Source organism: Thunnus albacares, chromosome 9, assembly GCF_914725855.1.
Source record: "Thunnus albacares chromosome 9, fThuAlb1.1, whole genome shotgun sequence".
Lineage (NCBI taxonomy): Eukaryota > Metazoa > Chordata > Actinopteri > Scombriformes > Scombridae > Thunnus > Thunnus albacares.
In genome coordinates this window covers 12,410,517-12,426,020 of record NC_058114.1, presented here as the reverse complement: position 1 = coordinate 12,426,020, position 15,504 = coordinate 12,410,517, and the positions used below count along the sequence as shown (strand labels likewise).

Sequence of the window (15,504 nt, the reverse complement as noted above, 5' to 3'; positions counted from 1 at the left end):
CCCTGAGCGCCTCCAATTTTCAGCTCTGGGGGGAGGAGTGGGGCATTATAGAAAAAGCCCTGTGAATGGCTCCCACAGTGCCAGTTGAAAGCCGTCAGCTCTGGCCTTGGCGGCTGACTTGTGACTTTGGGGCGAGTCAGCAGCTAGACACAGGAGACACAATTTCTGCCTCCCACTCAGTTAATACATTTTTGGGCTTCAAGGTGAAAAAAGTAAGACTGCTGGCAGTGCAGCAGTAAAAGAATACAGTGAAGCAACAGAATATGATGTAGATCAGCCTCAAGTGCTACATCAGATCTTCACAATGTCAAAAGGTATATATTTTAGGCGTTCATGTTTTTACTCAAGATTTTGAAAATCATGGCACTTAATTTGTTAAATTAAAAGCATCACTCTGGGCTGCGGTCAACATCCTACCATAGTGCTTTCATATCAGGAGCTGCAGGCTTTTGTATACTGTTAAAATGTCTTCCACATTTGTTGGACTAAATAAGGCATCTTCTCTGTATTTGCCAATATACAGTTATTTTGTAGATTTCTATTGTTTTTCATGTCTGTTTTGACAATTAAAATATTTCAGCGTATGGGATGATTGACATTTGAATTCATTTTAGCTGCTGTGAAGCAATATTTCACACAATGTGAAAGTTGGATGGTGATGCAGGGATGTACGCACACCGACACACACACATAACAACTAAATGAGCACAGAAATGTGCGCCTTCACTCAAACTAGTATCATGGAGCGTGCAGTCTGAATTGTGGCTAGGCCTAATCTGCGACACCTGCACTACTGAGCCAGTGGTCAGGCGGAAATGCCAGTCCTGTTTTATATTAGTGGGCTGAAACTGGGTCATGTTTGGGAACCACTAGAGTCCAACTGACAGTGTTACAGCTGTTTTGCCTCCATCCATCTGGCAGAGCTGCCATTATTGATGGAAAATATCCACCCTAATTGGTCATGTTTAAACTAAATGGATTTAACCTACTGGCTAAGGCCACATAACCACAATATCCATGGTTCAGTTCTGGCAGGGGACTTTTGTTGCAATGTCACTCCCCACCTTTCTCTCCCCTCATTTCCTGTCGTCTCTCTAAGGTAATAAAGGTATAAAAAAGCCCCCCGATTTTATTAATTTTTTCATTAGCAGATTCAGTGTGTTAATCAAGACTCTTACAGGGCACTGACATCTCAAGCAACTTGGTTTGGTGCCAAACGATTGGTTTGCACCTATGCATTGGTCCAAAGCTACATTTAGAACAAAAGAAATTATAATTTTTGTGTTTTATTTCATATTGTTGTTATTTTGACACATTTAAACAACTATCACTATTTAGGTGGTGAGGAAGGTCATTAATTTTTGGTTTGTTGGACTTACTTTGGATGAAGGCTGTTCATTTCAACAAAAAGTGGGTGTGGGTGTAATAGATGGTGGTTTGACACCGTAGTGCTGCGGTGTTATAAGCCAACAAGCCCTAACAGGATTGGCCTGAGTTCCACACCAAACCACTCACACAAGTACATACATAAGTGTGCATACAATCACACAAATAGCTATCCAAAACTCCTGAGATTCTGCCTGCAGCTCATTGTTGTGCACAGTGTAACACACATACACACAAAATCTGTTGTAAACCGCAGAACACATGCCCTTTTCTCACACATATACAAACAAACTCAAACTCGGTCCTCACAATCTATCTACATTGTTGTTATCAGATGGCTTGCCACATTCACTTGCACACAACTCACATATACACACATTCAAACACACTCACACACACACATACATGCTTGCCAATGTTTATGTGCCAAAGCTAAATTAAACTTCACACTTGATTCATGTCAGCCAATGAATGGTACACGTGTGTTCTTGTGACTAGGCTTTGCTACAAAAAAAAAAAAAAAAAAAACCACTGGGTTTGTGTGTGTTGGTAAACCCCCATTTCAGACTGAATATCTGGACATATGATCTCATTTAGATGAGGCGTTCATGCCACCCAGAAAAAAGACTGCTGAGCAAATGCTCCCTCCAACAAGCTATTTGTGGTAAAGCAATTCTTTTCTTTTTTGTGCCTCTGAAGGTTCACTGAAGTGTCTCGTTTTTCTCTGATATTGAAGGCGGCGAGGGATTTGTACAGCACTACGCAATGTGAGGGCGCATTTTTCAATCAAGCAAGACTTGGAAGACAAATTATGTTGAGTTGTGGCGTGCGTGCATGTGTGTGTGTGTGTGTGTGTGTGTGTGTGTGTATTTGGGGGGCAGGCTTTTTGATGAAGAATTCTGGCATCTTATCATTGAGATGTACAGAGACACAGAACTGGTGTTTGAAAGACAAAGAATTGTGCATTATGGCATATTGGTGATTATGTACAATACATACTTATAACAAAAGGGTAATACAACAAAAACTGAGGAAAGAGTAAGAGAGAGAGCTGTCTATACCTTCATCAGCCTCCTCTTCCTCAGTGGGCGAGGCCAGTCGTCCTCTTCCTTCATTGCTTCTCTCTGCCTCCCTCTGAAGACTCACCACCTCATACACAGCATCGCTCTGACCCATCCTTTCTGGTGCTTGCTGTATGCATCCGCGCACACACACACACACACACACACACAAACACACACACACACACAGGAAATGTAATGGAGAACAAGTTATATAGAAAAATAAAATGTAACTTCTTTCATCTTAAAAAAAAAGAATACCTTAATGATGCTAATATACAGTAGAGTTTTAACTGGATATAAATGTTATTTTGATCAAAGAATGATTGATTAATGTATCTGCAGTGTACAATTTCTAAAACTTAATTTTCATTCAACTGCATGGTTCACAAATCGAAAATGTTAAAAAGGTTTTTTCCACAGATATTCACATAATATGCTACTTTAGTTATCAGATAAAAACTGTAATCCAAATCTGAACAAAAGGGTAGCCCCAACAAATTATAAACACTTTTCATCATTTAGAGCACGAGATGTTCAATAAATGGGCAATGATGAGTTAATTGATTCAATCACAGCAAAAAGTCAGTGAGAAGTCAGGGTAGAGTGTTTATTTGCAGCCTAAAGGATATAACCATGGCTGCCAAATAAACACCAGAGTTCATGCCTAGCACCAAGTTTTTCTAATCATCCTCTCTAATTTCTCCAGGACAGACAGCAGTCCCAGTTCCAGAGAGATCACCTACTATACAGGTACAATTGTATCAGTATCAGATTGAGAGTTGAGGGTCAATCTCAATAAGGTTATCAGCATGAGCACCCTTAGACCTGACGTCGACCAACTGTCTGAATCGATCAAGAAAGTGGCTAGGCTTGAGCTCACAGTCCCATGAGATGACAACAGTAAAAGTAAAAGACCAGTGTGAGGAACTAATGGAAGAGCACCGCCATCAGGGGTGGAAGGCCTGCTGCAACCCAACTGAGGTGGGCTCCAAGGAGTTTGCAGGCAAGTCCCTAAATTAAGCCATCAATCAAGTGAAAAAGACGAGTGAAAAAGGAACGCCAGGGGCAGCCACTTGCAACAAACAAGCTCACACAAACTGACAAGGCTAAGTGACCGGTGTGAAATGATGTACAGTACAGTAAGAGTAAGAAAATGTAAAGAGATAGGAAAATTTCATTGGCTGAATATGGTTTCATGTGCTCATATTTTGTAGCAAAAGGTTGTTAAAAGACTTGGCCGTTCATCTGTGAATTTCTTTATTTTTAAGAAGCATAGAGGTACAGCGATGTATTTTCTAATGCCAAAAATAATCTAAAATATCCATTCATTCGGAAATCAATAGCGGTTGGGGGCGTCTCTGTGCAGCACTCTTCCGAAACGTGAGTCAACCTCTGTGTCATTGCCTGAGAAACTCTTGGTAGTGTAGCTCCTTTTAAGGAATAGGACATTGTGTAATGTGTGCGCGTAGCGAGGGAGTTGTTGAGCGTGTGCAAGCAGTAGCAAAGATAAGCAGTAAGTTGTCATCCTGGTAGTAAATGTGCAGTATAGGCTAAAGTGTGTCAGTTAATAAATGACAAAGAAAAGTCACATCTGTTGTTTCCCCAACTGCTGAGTCTCCCAAGTTTTGGTCCACACATCCCACCCACCCCCTGAGGCCACCCCGCCACCTCAAAGCAGTCACCCTAGGGGAAACACTTTACAGTAATATAACATTTTTCTTTTCCTGTCTCCTTTTCAGTCATGAAATGTGTGCGATTGGGTAATTTTCATGCGTAATCAAAAACTGGCAAATTCAGACATTTTAAGTTTAAGTTGATTCAAATGTATTTCTTGAAATAATCACAAAAATCAAAGTATGAGTTTAAAGATCAAGATAAACTAAAGAATTGCACAAGAGAACAAAGACACCAGCTGACTTGACCTTGAGTGTCATAAGCTACTGATGTTTATTTCTGGTCTATTCAATTACTGTAGTGCTGTTGCCTCCCTCCTCCACCTAGTAGAATGGATCAATGGTCTGTATTGATCTGCCCCAACTCGCATGGCGTCTAATGACCATCTCAAGTCAGTGATGAGAGGCTTAGGTAACACATTTGCTTTGCTAAGGCCTCTGTGAATTGTTAACCGTAAGTGGTAAATCTTTTACACTGATCAAATTGTGACAGAAACTCGGGCCAAAAAAGTCCACTGTACTGACACAGTATCAACTTTAGTGGGTTTTTAATAAGAAAAAGTGTCACAGAGTATTTCTTGTTGACACTGAAGAAAGATCCACTCTTTCTGCTAAATATTATCCTGTGAGATGAATACCGTGTCAACTCACAAAATAGCAGTACTGCCTTAACAAATAATTCACAGACCGTTTTAGCATCATGAACTGTTTCTCTCTTAAAAAGCAATATTCACCTGTTGTGTAACTTAAATAATGGTGGCATTTCTCAAAAAACCTGATATCACTCTCTGCGTTTGGTGCCATTAACTTCTAAATGTTGTCTCAAGCTTTTTTGGGCTCATCTAAAAAGCATGAAAACTGATAAATTGATATTTTGTTCATTTTTTCAAGCACCAGGAAAAAAGTGGGTTGACAGGCAGAAACATGTAGGTTAAGCTCAAATTTTGAATCAATTATCTGCAATTAAAGATTAAAGATCTGCGATTACTGCAGATTTTTAAGAAATTGGATGAAAAGTATGTTCTCATTAGTGTTTAATCACCTAGAAATAAGAATCATTTTGTTTTCATTACCTTAGAATGAACCCCTTATTTCTACATAGGGACAAACGGCCAAATCAAAACACCAGTTCTAGAGAGCGCCTTTCGCAGCTACCGTAGGTTCCCCTACACACTTGGAAGGGGAGCATCAGGGGAGGGCTATTCAGTTGGTTGCAATCTGCAACCTCACCGCTAGATGCCACTATATCTTACCCACTAGTCCTTTAAGTTCCCCTCCGCTCAAAAACATGTTTTTCTTCTTGTTTCTTCAGTTGGATGTTTGAGCTTCACTGTGCAGAATGATGTACGGTATATGCAGAGTTTGACACTATAAGGCTGTTTTCACATTCATGTGCTGAAAGTGGAAAGTTTCTCTGTGCTCATTGAAAACCTAATTTTAAGGGATGGGCTTACGAGCATGATTTGTGACATCACAATTAGTTTGGAAGCCAACTGTGGTCCAGTATGCAACTTACACAAGTGTGATGTGGAAACTTTAAGTCTCCAGTGCACAAACACTGAGAATGGACTTTACAGTAAAATAGGAGGCATCTTGTGTCTAGTAGTTAAACTTTTGAAATGAAAAATATTTGCATATTTATACATTTTGGAATTTGTAATGAGGGAGAAGGAGTAGATGTCATTTTAAGGATTTTAACAAGATCATTTAACTTACCCTTTGTGGAAAAACTAGTGTCAGACACTAATTCTTATTCAAAGCAGAGCATTATATATGCATCTTAAAACAGGTCTGGAGGGGATCTTTAATCTTTATAATTGCTTTTGAAAAGACGTAATTACAGTTTCCCAATTGCAGACTTAACTTTGTCTTAAACCTCTCAGAATCTGGTCTTGATGTGAACATGACAGGACTCAATGCCTAAATCAACCTGACACAGATGATCTCACCTACAGCCTACACCTTGTTTGTTTCCCAGTAAAGCACACAGAGAAAACATTCTGAGAAGTTGACATCGATAATGATTCCCTGGTACTTCAGCTGGCTAATGACAGTTTTTGGAAAATAAGACAATGAGACTACATATTTTAAATATGTGTATGTGTGTGTGTCACCTCTGATTGCCATCTTCCACAAAAACCACCACACAATATTATCTTTTAATTAGCTCTTAACCACAGCACCAGTCCAACACTCTTCCATTTACTGAGGAGATAACTAGAGAGGCAATCAGGCGGACGAGTCAGACCGCCGCTGTTAATTACCCACACGCCAATAATGAGACAGAGCCTCTTATTAGCTCCCTACAATCCAAAGCTTCCCCACACTCCACTGCTTTGCCAGCTCCCCACAGTCTACTAAAGGAGATCTGCTTTTTAACAGGGGAGAAGAGGCTTATGGCTTGACTGCATTTTTTTTTTTTTATCTTAAAGCACCTGCAGCAACTGCTCAGGCTGAGTGTCCTTGTGTTGGTGGGAGGCAACAGAATGTGCTTTCTTCACTTTCTTTCTCAGCACATTTTAATCAGACAAGTTGGGAGGAAACTCAAAAGGTCTAACATTTCAGGGGTGTGATGTTTACCGTTACACATTCATGGTAAGATACAGGAGGGATACAGTTCATTTGTTGCTATCAATAAAACTCATCACACCGGTGAACTGTTGTTACTAATTATTTGGCTGCCAGACATCAGCTCACAGGATAAATATGATAAGTGTGTTGGAGGTTTTGAGCATACCCCTACAAACACTACAAATCCTTAAATCCTACATTTTGCAATACAAAAGAGATCAGACACAGAAATTGTGTTGTGGGAGGGGTGGGAATAACATGTTGAACGTCAACAACAGCATCAGCTTGACAATGAGAGGAGGATGGTTAAAATAGGAGGAAAAAGTGGGAGAAGCACAGTTGGAAAGAGAGAAATGGAAGTCATCGGATGAGACATTTGCATAATTCAGAACGCATCTTAAGCCCTTACAACAACCAGCTCTCTTGGGTACAGCATTTGACTGGTCACTGACAGACCACCACGCCTCCAAGCTGCCCGCTTTGACCTCCTCCTCCACTCCACACATTCACCAAGCTGCTCATCCACTCACTCCACTTTTCCCTGGGCTTTATGGAGAGCTTGGGTTGAGCTGGAAACTGTTGCTGTTGTGGGCTGTAACGCCCTTTGAGACATATGTGATATTGGGCCATATCAATAAACTTCACTTGAATAACCTTATCAATTTAAACTAGTGATAGCATTTTTATGTCATTACATTTTTACATTTTGATTATCGTAAGTCTTTAATAAAATATGGAGAATGTGTGAGAAATGCTTTGGGTAAATCATGACAGAATGGACTGGCTCTGTGGCATAGAGAAATAATATTAAAAAGGTCTTATTTCTTTCACTTGAACATAAATAAATCATAACCACATTGATGTTAAGATATCAGTCTGCAACAATTAGTTAATTAATCAATTGACAGAAACTTAATTGGCATCTATTTTGATAATCAAGTAATCGTTTTAGTTATTTTTCAAGCAAAAATGCCAAAAATTAATTGTTTCTAGCTTCTCAAATGTGAAGATTTGCATCTTTTCTTTGACACATATGTCATATTTGGACCGCTGGTCAGACAAAACAATATATTTGAATAAATCTCCTGGAGTTGTGGGAAATAATAACAGGTTTTTCACTATTATCTGACAGCTCATAGACTAACCAATGAATTGATTAATTGAGAAAATGATCTGCAGATTAATGGATCATGAAAATAATCATTAGTTATAGCCTTGGAATCATCCAAAACATAGCATCTAGATATAGGAACTCAATAGCATCAGACTGTTTAGTCTGTGTTTTGGCACACATCAAAGAAGCTTAATCATTTCTACTGGCTGGTGGGTAGTCCCCAACATTTTACAGTCTGTGGCTCATTCCCACCCCGCTGTCACATAAGTACTGTCAGAGAACCAAACAACCAACCAGAAACCCACCAACCTAGTGTTTCCCCTATATTCATTCAAAATTAAGAGCGCCGCTGCTAAAATTTCAGACAATCATTAATATTAACGAGCTACTAATGATTTTCACTCACACACTGTACGAGCACAATAACACCCTACGTTATTGTGGATCTTTTTAGTCATCTACCCTCTCTTCGTTCTTCAAAGGACATATACGTGGAAGGTACAAGAGTAGCGTAGCTCCGTTAAGGAATAAGGCAGCGCGTGTATGTGTGTGTGTGTGTAGTTGCGCGAGCGGCAGAAACATGACGTGAACGCGAGCGGAGCAGAGGAAAAGTTTAGTACTAAGTTGTCAATCTGGCAGTAAATGTACAGTACAGGCTGCGTGTCAGTTGATAAATGCTGCATCTTCTCAAAACAAAGAAAATATTCATCTATCGAAGGGGGTTAGCCCCGAAGTTAGCAACAACGCGTTAGCTTCACTTAATGTGGACCGGCAATACTCATTTTAGTATCAATCTCAGCCGCTCTTTAACAAGGAACGGAGAAATGTCTGGCTGATGAGTCTCTGTCTTGAATTTTTCATATGCCCCCCCCGCTCCAAAGCAGTCAACCTAGGGGAATCACTGCAACCAATCACCAAATGGGCTAAAACTCGCCCAAAGGCAAAAAAAAAAAAAAAAAAGTTTGGTTTCAACAGATATTTGAACCATAAAAATAGGAATTTACAAAATATGAAATTGTGTGCATGTTCTGTGAGGGTTGTAGTAGTTACAGTAGGGATACCTGTCTGAGTCTGAGGTAGAAGGTCTCACTGAAGGTCTTGCGGCTGAAGTACCAGAAACGTTCATTTGATGGATAAACCCTGACCAAAGTTTCCAGCAGGAAGCGAACTGGCTCCACCACCTCAGTCACTACCAGGTCCACTGCCACCGTCATGTAGATCAGCTTATCTGGAGCAAACCAGAGAAAAGGAAAGAAAAAAGAAAGTTACTGTGACTGATAAGGCTCACTGTTTTAGATATATTTTTTAAATATTTTGTTTCATATTTGACTGGATTTTTATTTGCACCAATTTTAAATCAGCAAAGCCAGTCAGTGAAGCCCATCTAAATAGTGTCAGCACTATTATAAAGGTTGATTATAGCATCAGGAACAAATGAAAAACAGCCCTACAGTATTCCACTGTAGCTCCCAGGGCATTCAAAATAAAACCAGCTTCTGAAATGTCCACCAGCCAAAAACTGGTATGATAAAACTGGTAAAACTGGTAGGAAGGAACACAACCGTTATGAGGGTGAGGTTAGTTTCTATTTTAATACATACACTGGATACCTAACACAATCCAGCTTTACTATGAATATAGAAATTTATAAATATAACTGTCTATGTAACGTGATGTCGATAAACTGATCCACTGGCTTCTACAGTTTTGTTGGCAGGCAGGAAATTCACACCATGCATCCAGTGGGGATGCCACGCCCCCTAGTGGATAAGGCTATGACCATGATGTCTCCAAATTCACAAGTAGAGTATATAAAACAATTTCGTAAGTGAAAATGTTTGTCCCACTAGATGAGCTCTGAAGATTAAACAACTTTTTTCATAGTGCAGCCGAGGACTGCAAAGAGCCAAAAACGTACTAATCACTCAATGCCTCCATTCTGGGGATAATCTAAATTATAAAGGAGGAATGAACAACGGGAAAAGAGACAGAGGGTCCGGAGAAGTTATTTCACAATGGAAAGATTTGGTTATTTTAATCAACTTGTGGAGGTACAAAAAGTATATATTATTAATAACGATTATGTCAAGCACAAACTGCTGGTTGAGAGAAATATTTGGAGGGAAAGGACATGTTTGAAGCTTCAGGTTACAACAAATTTCCAACCAACAGTCCCTTAGAAGTAAAGAGAGTGAGTAGTACAGTAAAAGAAAGATATGTTATAATAGATGTAGCACTGTAATTTATGTACAGATTATAACAAGAAAGAATACATGAATCCATTTTGGACAAAGAATTTGTAAAGCTGCATTTTTCCAGCCATTTTTCATCAGATATTCACTAGACACCATAATAACAAATGAATATTTCATATGTGCTTTCAAATATAAATTAATATATTAAATAATTATATGAATTTGTGTCACCATTATTGAACAGTATGAAAAACTAGAGCACTGAAACACGATGTACAAACATTAACTTGTTTAAAATCTAATTTTATAATGGGATTTCTCTCTTATCAATAATTTAGACAGAGCTGCGTAGCATAATAACAATCACAGAGTATGTGTATCAACTCTCAAACCACTTCACTCTGCCGCTAAGGATGTGAGAAGATTTACAAGTAGATGCTGTGGATGCGTGTGTGTTTCAGTTAGTCGGTCTTTACACTGCCTGACGTCTCTGAGGTAGACTGCTTTGACAGTCCTGCCATCTACCTTCAAGTCAAACTCTCTGAGCCTTCGAGTCAGCAAGTTGCCAAGTTGTCTAATTTGTTAGCTGTAATGGATTCAGTGAGGCAAGCTCTCAGCCTGGACACACTTGGTGTACTACTCTGTGGGATCCAGCCTGAACACATGTTAATACTTCCCCATTAAAGACGATAAAATCCAATCATTTCATCTCAGGTACATCATGATGATTCAGCCACTAGTGTGGTGATTTATTGGTAGACTGTGGCTTCTACACAGTTAACTCCACAGATTACATGAAAGACTAAGTAATTGTAACTGTATGATTGCTTGCGGCCAAGATGTGCTCTGATACGCATCTGTGGCTATTTTTAGTTTAGGCATACTGCAAATCCGCCAGCCCAAAGGTGGGTATACACCATGCACCTGCCACACCTGCGACATGCTTATCTGAGCACTGAGTTCTCAAAAACAGGTAAATGAAAATAATATAATATAGGACAGCATTCCCTGTTATGAACAAACATTTTGGACGACAGCAAGTCTGTTTTATAACCCTAATGAAGCACTACATTATTATTTTATTTTTTTGTGTACCTATTCTTTTCTGTTTAAATTCAATTCTGGTTGTAGATCTTAATATTCAGATAACAGTTACGATCAAATCAATAAATTCCTCTTTCTCTTCCATTATATTATGTATTCTTTGCATGTGCAGCAGAATAAATCTACAGTTTCCAGTGTTTAATGCCCTTAAGGTTTTTCATCCAACAGCACATGTATGCAGATGTCACAAAAAAAGCCCTGTTCTCATTTCCATCACCAACCAGTATTAAGAGCAATCATGCAAAATAAAGAGCCATTACGCAGCAAAGTGTATTAAGCTCAAAAACCTGCATAGCTTCAGTATAAGATCTAGATAAGAATAATCCCCAAAAGCTGCTTTTAATTCATTATCTCACACGAGTGAGTATCCGCGGCTCTGTTGTCCCCGCTGCCTGGCACAATGCGTTCACGCTTCAATGTGCGAAAACATGCCAAGCTTTGACCAGCTACGGGTCACAAGGCCAGGTACAAGACTGTATGTTACGCTAGATAATGGATGAAAGCAATTATCACATCCAAGCTCCAATGCAAGCGCTGCATAATTCCCAGATGTGACCTTGAGCCATGTGCAGTTCCATGTCAAATTGTCAATAACGTATGGAAATAATTCCTACTTCATATGTTTGTGCACAACCAGTGACGATGCACTGTGTCAAGGGACACAAATAACACACATAAATGCAGCTGAACAGAATGCACAAAAGCATCAACTCAATTTATGCAGAGTTGAAACTAGTCAAAATTTGCTAGTTTGCTCACTTTGCTCAGTGACACAGAATCTTTCAATGTTTCAAAGCTACTCTGAATATTGATGACACTGTGGTTGTACAAACCTGTGCTGGACAATATGTATGGATATTACACTTAATGAGGAAAACAACTCGGTCTCACCTTTAGGTGTGTCTTCATTCAGTGGTTGGAAGGCCGCCATGTTGGGATTCCATGTTCCTGTGATCACGTAGGCCTTCCCATCAGAGCTCTTCCCCATCGACTCCTGTGTAGGTATTAATTCATGGCTTATGTTCTTCTTGTAAAAAAAATGTTATACAAAACTGCAATGCACTTTTTGTAAAATGTTTAATATGACTTAAATAAATAGATATAATGATAGTTTGAAACAGGTAGGAAAAGTCTGTAAACCTGGGAGATTTTATTTATTCTTAATCTACGGGTGTATTAACTTCAGATATCCTTATTCAATTCTAAATGACCAATTAAAAAGGTTAGTGGGTCAGTGTAGTGGCTAATTCTCCACATGGTACCACAAATAAAAAGACATGTACACCACTCCCAACTATCATGAAATATTGTTATCTGTATCTCAGTGAATCAAACGGAATTCTGCTCACCATGTCTAGGAGATGCATGTCGCTATTGCAAACTTTCTGACCTGGACTCAGCAGCATCCCAAAACACCTATAAAGGGAGACACAGGAGGTACACTCACAAATCAATAATCACCAATTCCACTGCAGCAGAGTGAGTCAATATAGTAGAGAGGTAAAGGGAACTGGAATGTGGAGATCCCTAAACTGACCAAACTACACTCATAAATATTCTAATATTAATGCAGTATAATCTTTCAGACATTTCAGACATTAAGCCGGCACTCTGGTCCAGTGATGCTACAGGAGAATAAGTGAGCCACAACCATCACAGAAGATTTTAAGAACCAGGATTAAGCAAAGGACAATTTGAAAAATGTCAAACTGATTATCTCGGCCAAAGTTAACATTTTTATCTGTATCTTGTGCAGCTCGGAGGAACCTACCCTGGCATGTTTAAGCCCTTTCAGTATAACAAATCACCAGCCTGAAGAAGACCTGGACAGGCTGTGCTGTGACCTGACCCCTCAAGAATTCCCTTGTGCAGTACAGTCACCAAAGGCACGCAGGGAGTGCAAAACAAGCAGAAAAAATACAAAAACCTCTGATGTAACTCTTAACACCTGTCTGAGGTCTCATTATGACATTCTTGGAGGGCCAAGGCTACCGGTTCCATCAACAATATCTCCATGAAGTCCTCTATGCAATCTATTCTGAAGCAGCCTGGTTTATTAGTTCACCACAATGATCCAGCATCATCACTTGCTAAAGTTGCTTCAGTTTTGGGTTGGAGGTGCCATCAAGTGGCCACCATGGGAATCTCTCAGAAATGTTCAGCAGTACATTACATCAGAAATGCATTGCATAATAAGCACAAAATGTACAGTTAACCCAACTCATATTGAGTTTGCAAAATAAGCATCAAGTATCCTCATTAGTGACATTTCAATAGGATTTATAAGCATGGATAGAAAGAATTTCCGGTAAATTACATTCTTTATAACCAAAGTGCCATTCAGTTGCTTAGCGATAATGATAAATGAGAATATAATGTACTTCATGAACACAATACATCATGCAAAACCCATACAGTTCTTAAGAAGAATTAACCATTAAGATACAGGCAATGGCAAGAATTAATATATTAATAAAATAAAGTGTTGTCAAACATTGGCTGAACACCTCAGAAAGGATCAGCTCTAAACACAATAGGGGTTTGCAACTGACACTAAAAATAAAGAATAGGGCAGGTGTCTGTCTCCCTCTGATAGCAATAAGAGGTAAGGGAGTAAGGAAGAAAAGGGGGGGGGGATGATGAAGATGACCTAGTTCTTTAGCGCTGCCATGCTGCTAGAGCATATAAGCACATAAAAATGAGGGACTGCAGGAAGTTATTCTTGCTGCCTTCCGTCTGCAGTATTTTCACCACTTAGTTTGCGTACTATTCCTGTGAAAGCAAGCCAGTTCAAACAGTCTGATACTTTCATCTGGAAAGTCATAGTATAATTTACATTGATGTGATAATTTACATGCTTTTGTTTGCTGTCTTCATTCATACCCAGCATGTTTAGAGCAGTGTTTCTGAGCTCTACATCATAACCTTCTTTAATTCATCCTGGTGAAACAGTGGCCCTAAAAACTCTGGTGGTACAACACCAAGATAGTTGAAAAGGAAAACCTTTTCAAATTGTATTCAGTTCAGCCTTTCTCCTGAAAAAGGTGAGAAACACAGTAAAGCACCTGTGATGATATGTTGCAACAAAGACATCCCAGTGGAAGGTCACCAGGGCCGCGTCGTGCATCATCTCTTTTTACAGTGATACTAGAGAGGCAAACAAAGTGTCTCTCTGCGTTAATACCTACCAGGTGAATCTGAAACACACACCTGAGCCTGATAACCTCACCTCTCAATGCCCAGCTCCTTGTTGCAGATCTGCTGAACTGAAACCACAACCTTCTTCTGGACACTCTGCCGTAGCTTGAAGTAGAACTTATCTCTGTCCTTAGGGACTGGACTGTGGAGAGGAAGAAAGATGGGGGGCATTACATATAAACCTAGAGATTTGTCTGCATTTTCATTTTGTGCATCATTGCACTGTAATGTGGTTTGATGTGATGACAAGTGTATATTTAAATCCCCTTGTTTTGTTCTCTGTAAGATATTCCTTACCTTAGCATGACTAACCAAGTTAAACACGCAATAGGAAATGTCTTCACTCAAGTCCTCCCCTGAGTGTATTATATATTACAGCATACTTTCTGCTGCTTTCTGCTATTGAGCCTTTTTTTTTTTCAGAGAACAGATAACATTAAGAAAATGTAAATCCATCTCTAAAACTGTTGATATTATGGGTTGTGAAAATGGAAAAATTATATTAGTGTGCAAATAAGGTTTACTGTCTTTACAGATAAACAATAATAGACAGCTACAATAATATTGCAGCAACACATTGGAGTTTGGTTGCATATACCACTGAAGGCCTATTTTAACCACACAAGTGCAACCACAAGCACAGCGTGGTAGGTCTTGGGCACACGGACTGTGTGGGCGTCGCCATGCTAACCTGCTATTTTGGTTCATGTATGTGCAGCAGCACAAAGTGCAAAAGGGCTGGATTTCAGCAAACAGTCACAGAGTTCAGTAATTAATGTTACACGAGAACATTTGCACTGCAATGTGTTTCAAGAATCAAACATAAGATTTCTTTTGCTAAAAAGAAAGTTGGAAAAGAGGCTATGATGAGCTCTGGTTACTGGACATCTCCCACATGAAAAGGCAGAATATCAAGTTATAACCGACCAGTCTGATATGTGTAGAGGTGTGTATGATTATTTTGTAGCAGCCTGGTGTTGTTCTTTGCAATTCAATGACGGTAAACACAGTGAACGACCGTGCGTAATGGCACTGCGCTCTGGTGCTACACTTGCAGATTTATCAGCATATCTTTCCTGCTGCCTTCAGATGCTGCAGGGATTTAATGAACTGAAGGAGAAGCCTCTCATATAGTACAAAGCAGCTGTGGATAACAGATACTGTAAGAATTACCCACCTTCATTTATAGATAAATACCG

General features: G+C 39.4%; 1 protein-coding gene across 2 annotated transcripts in view; it reads right to left on the bottom strand.

Moving 5' to 3' along the window:
* Positions 1 to 15,504, bottom strand: part of rabgap1l (RAB GTPase activating protein 1-like) — a 129,021-nt gene that overhangs the window by 99,904 nt on the left and 13,613 nt on the right. For both annotated transcript variants that reach the window (XR_006404876.1, XM_044361350.1), the window contains exons 7-11: positions 14,337 to 14,447; positions 12,457 to 12,523; positions 11,999 to 12,101; positions 8,870 to 9,036; positions 2,448 to 2,577 (exon numbers count right to left, since the gene is read on the bottom strand). Coding sequence is in view for 1 of the 2 variants with exons in the window: in XM_044361350.1 (XP_044217285.1) it covers positions 2,448 to 2,577; positions 8,870 to 9,036; positions 11,999 to 12,101; positions 12,457 to 12,523; positions 14,337 to 14,447 (578 nt within the window). In the remaining variant the exon portion in view is untranslated. The remainder of the gene's footprint in view (positions 1 to 2,447; positions 2,578 to 8,869; positions 9,037 to 11,998; positions 12,102 to 12,456; positions 12,524 to 14,336; positions 14,448 to 15,504) is intronic.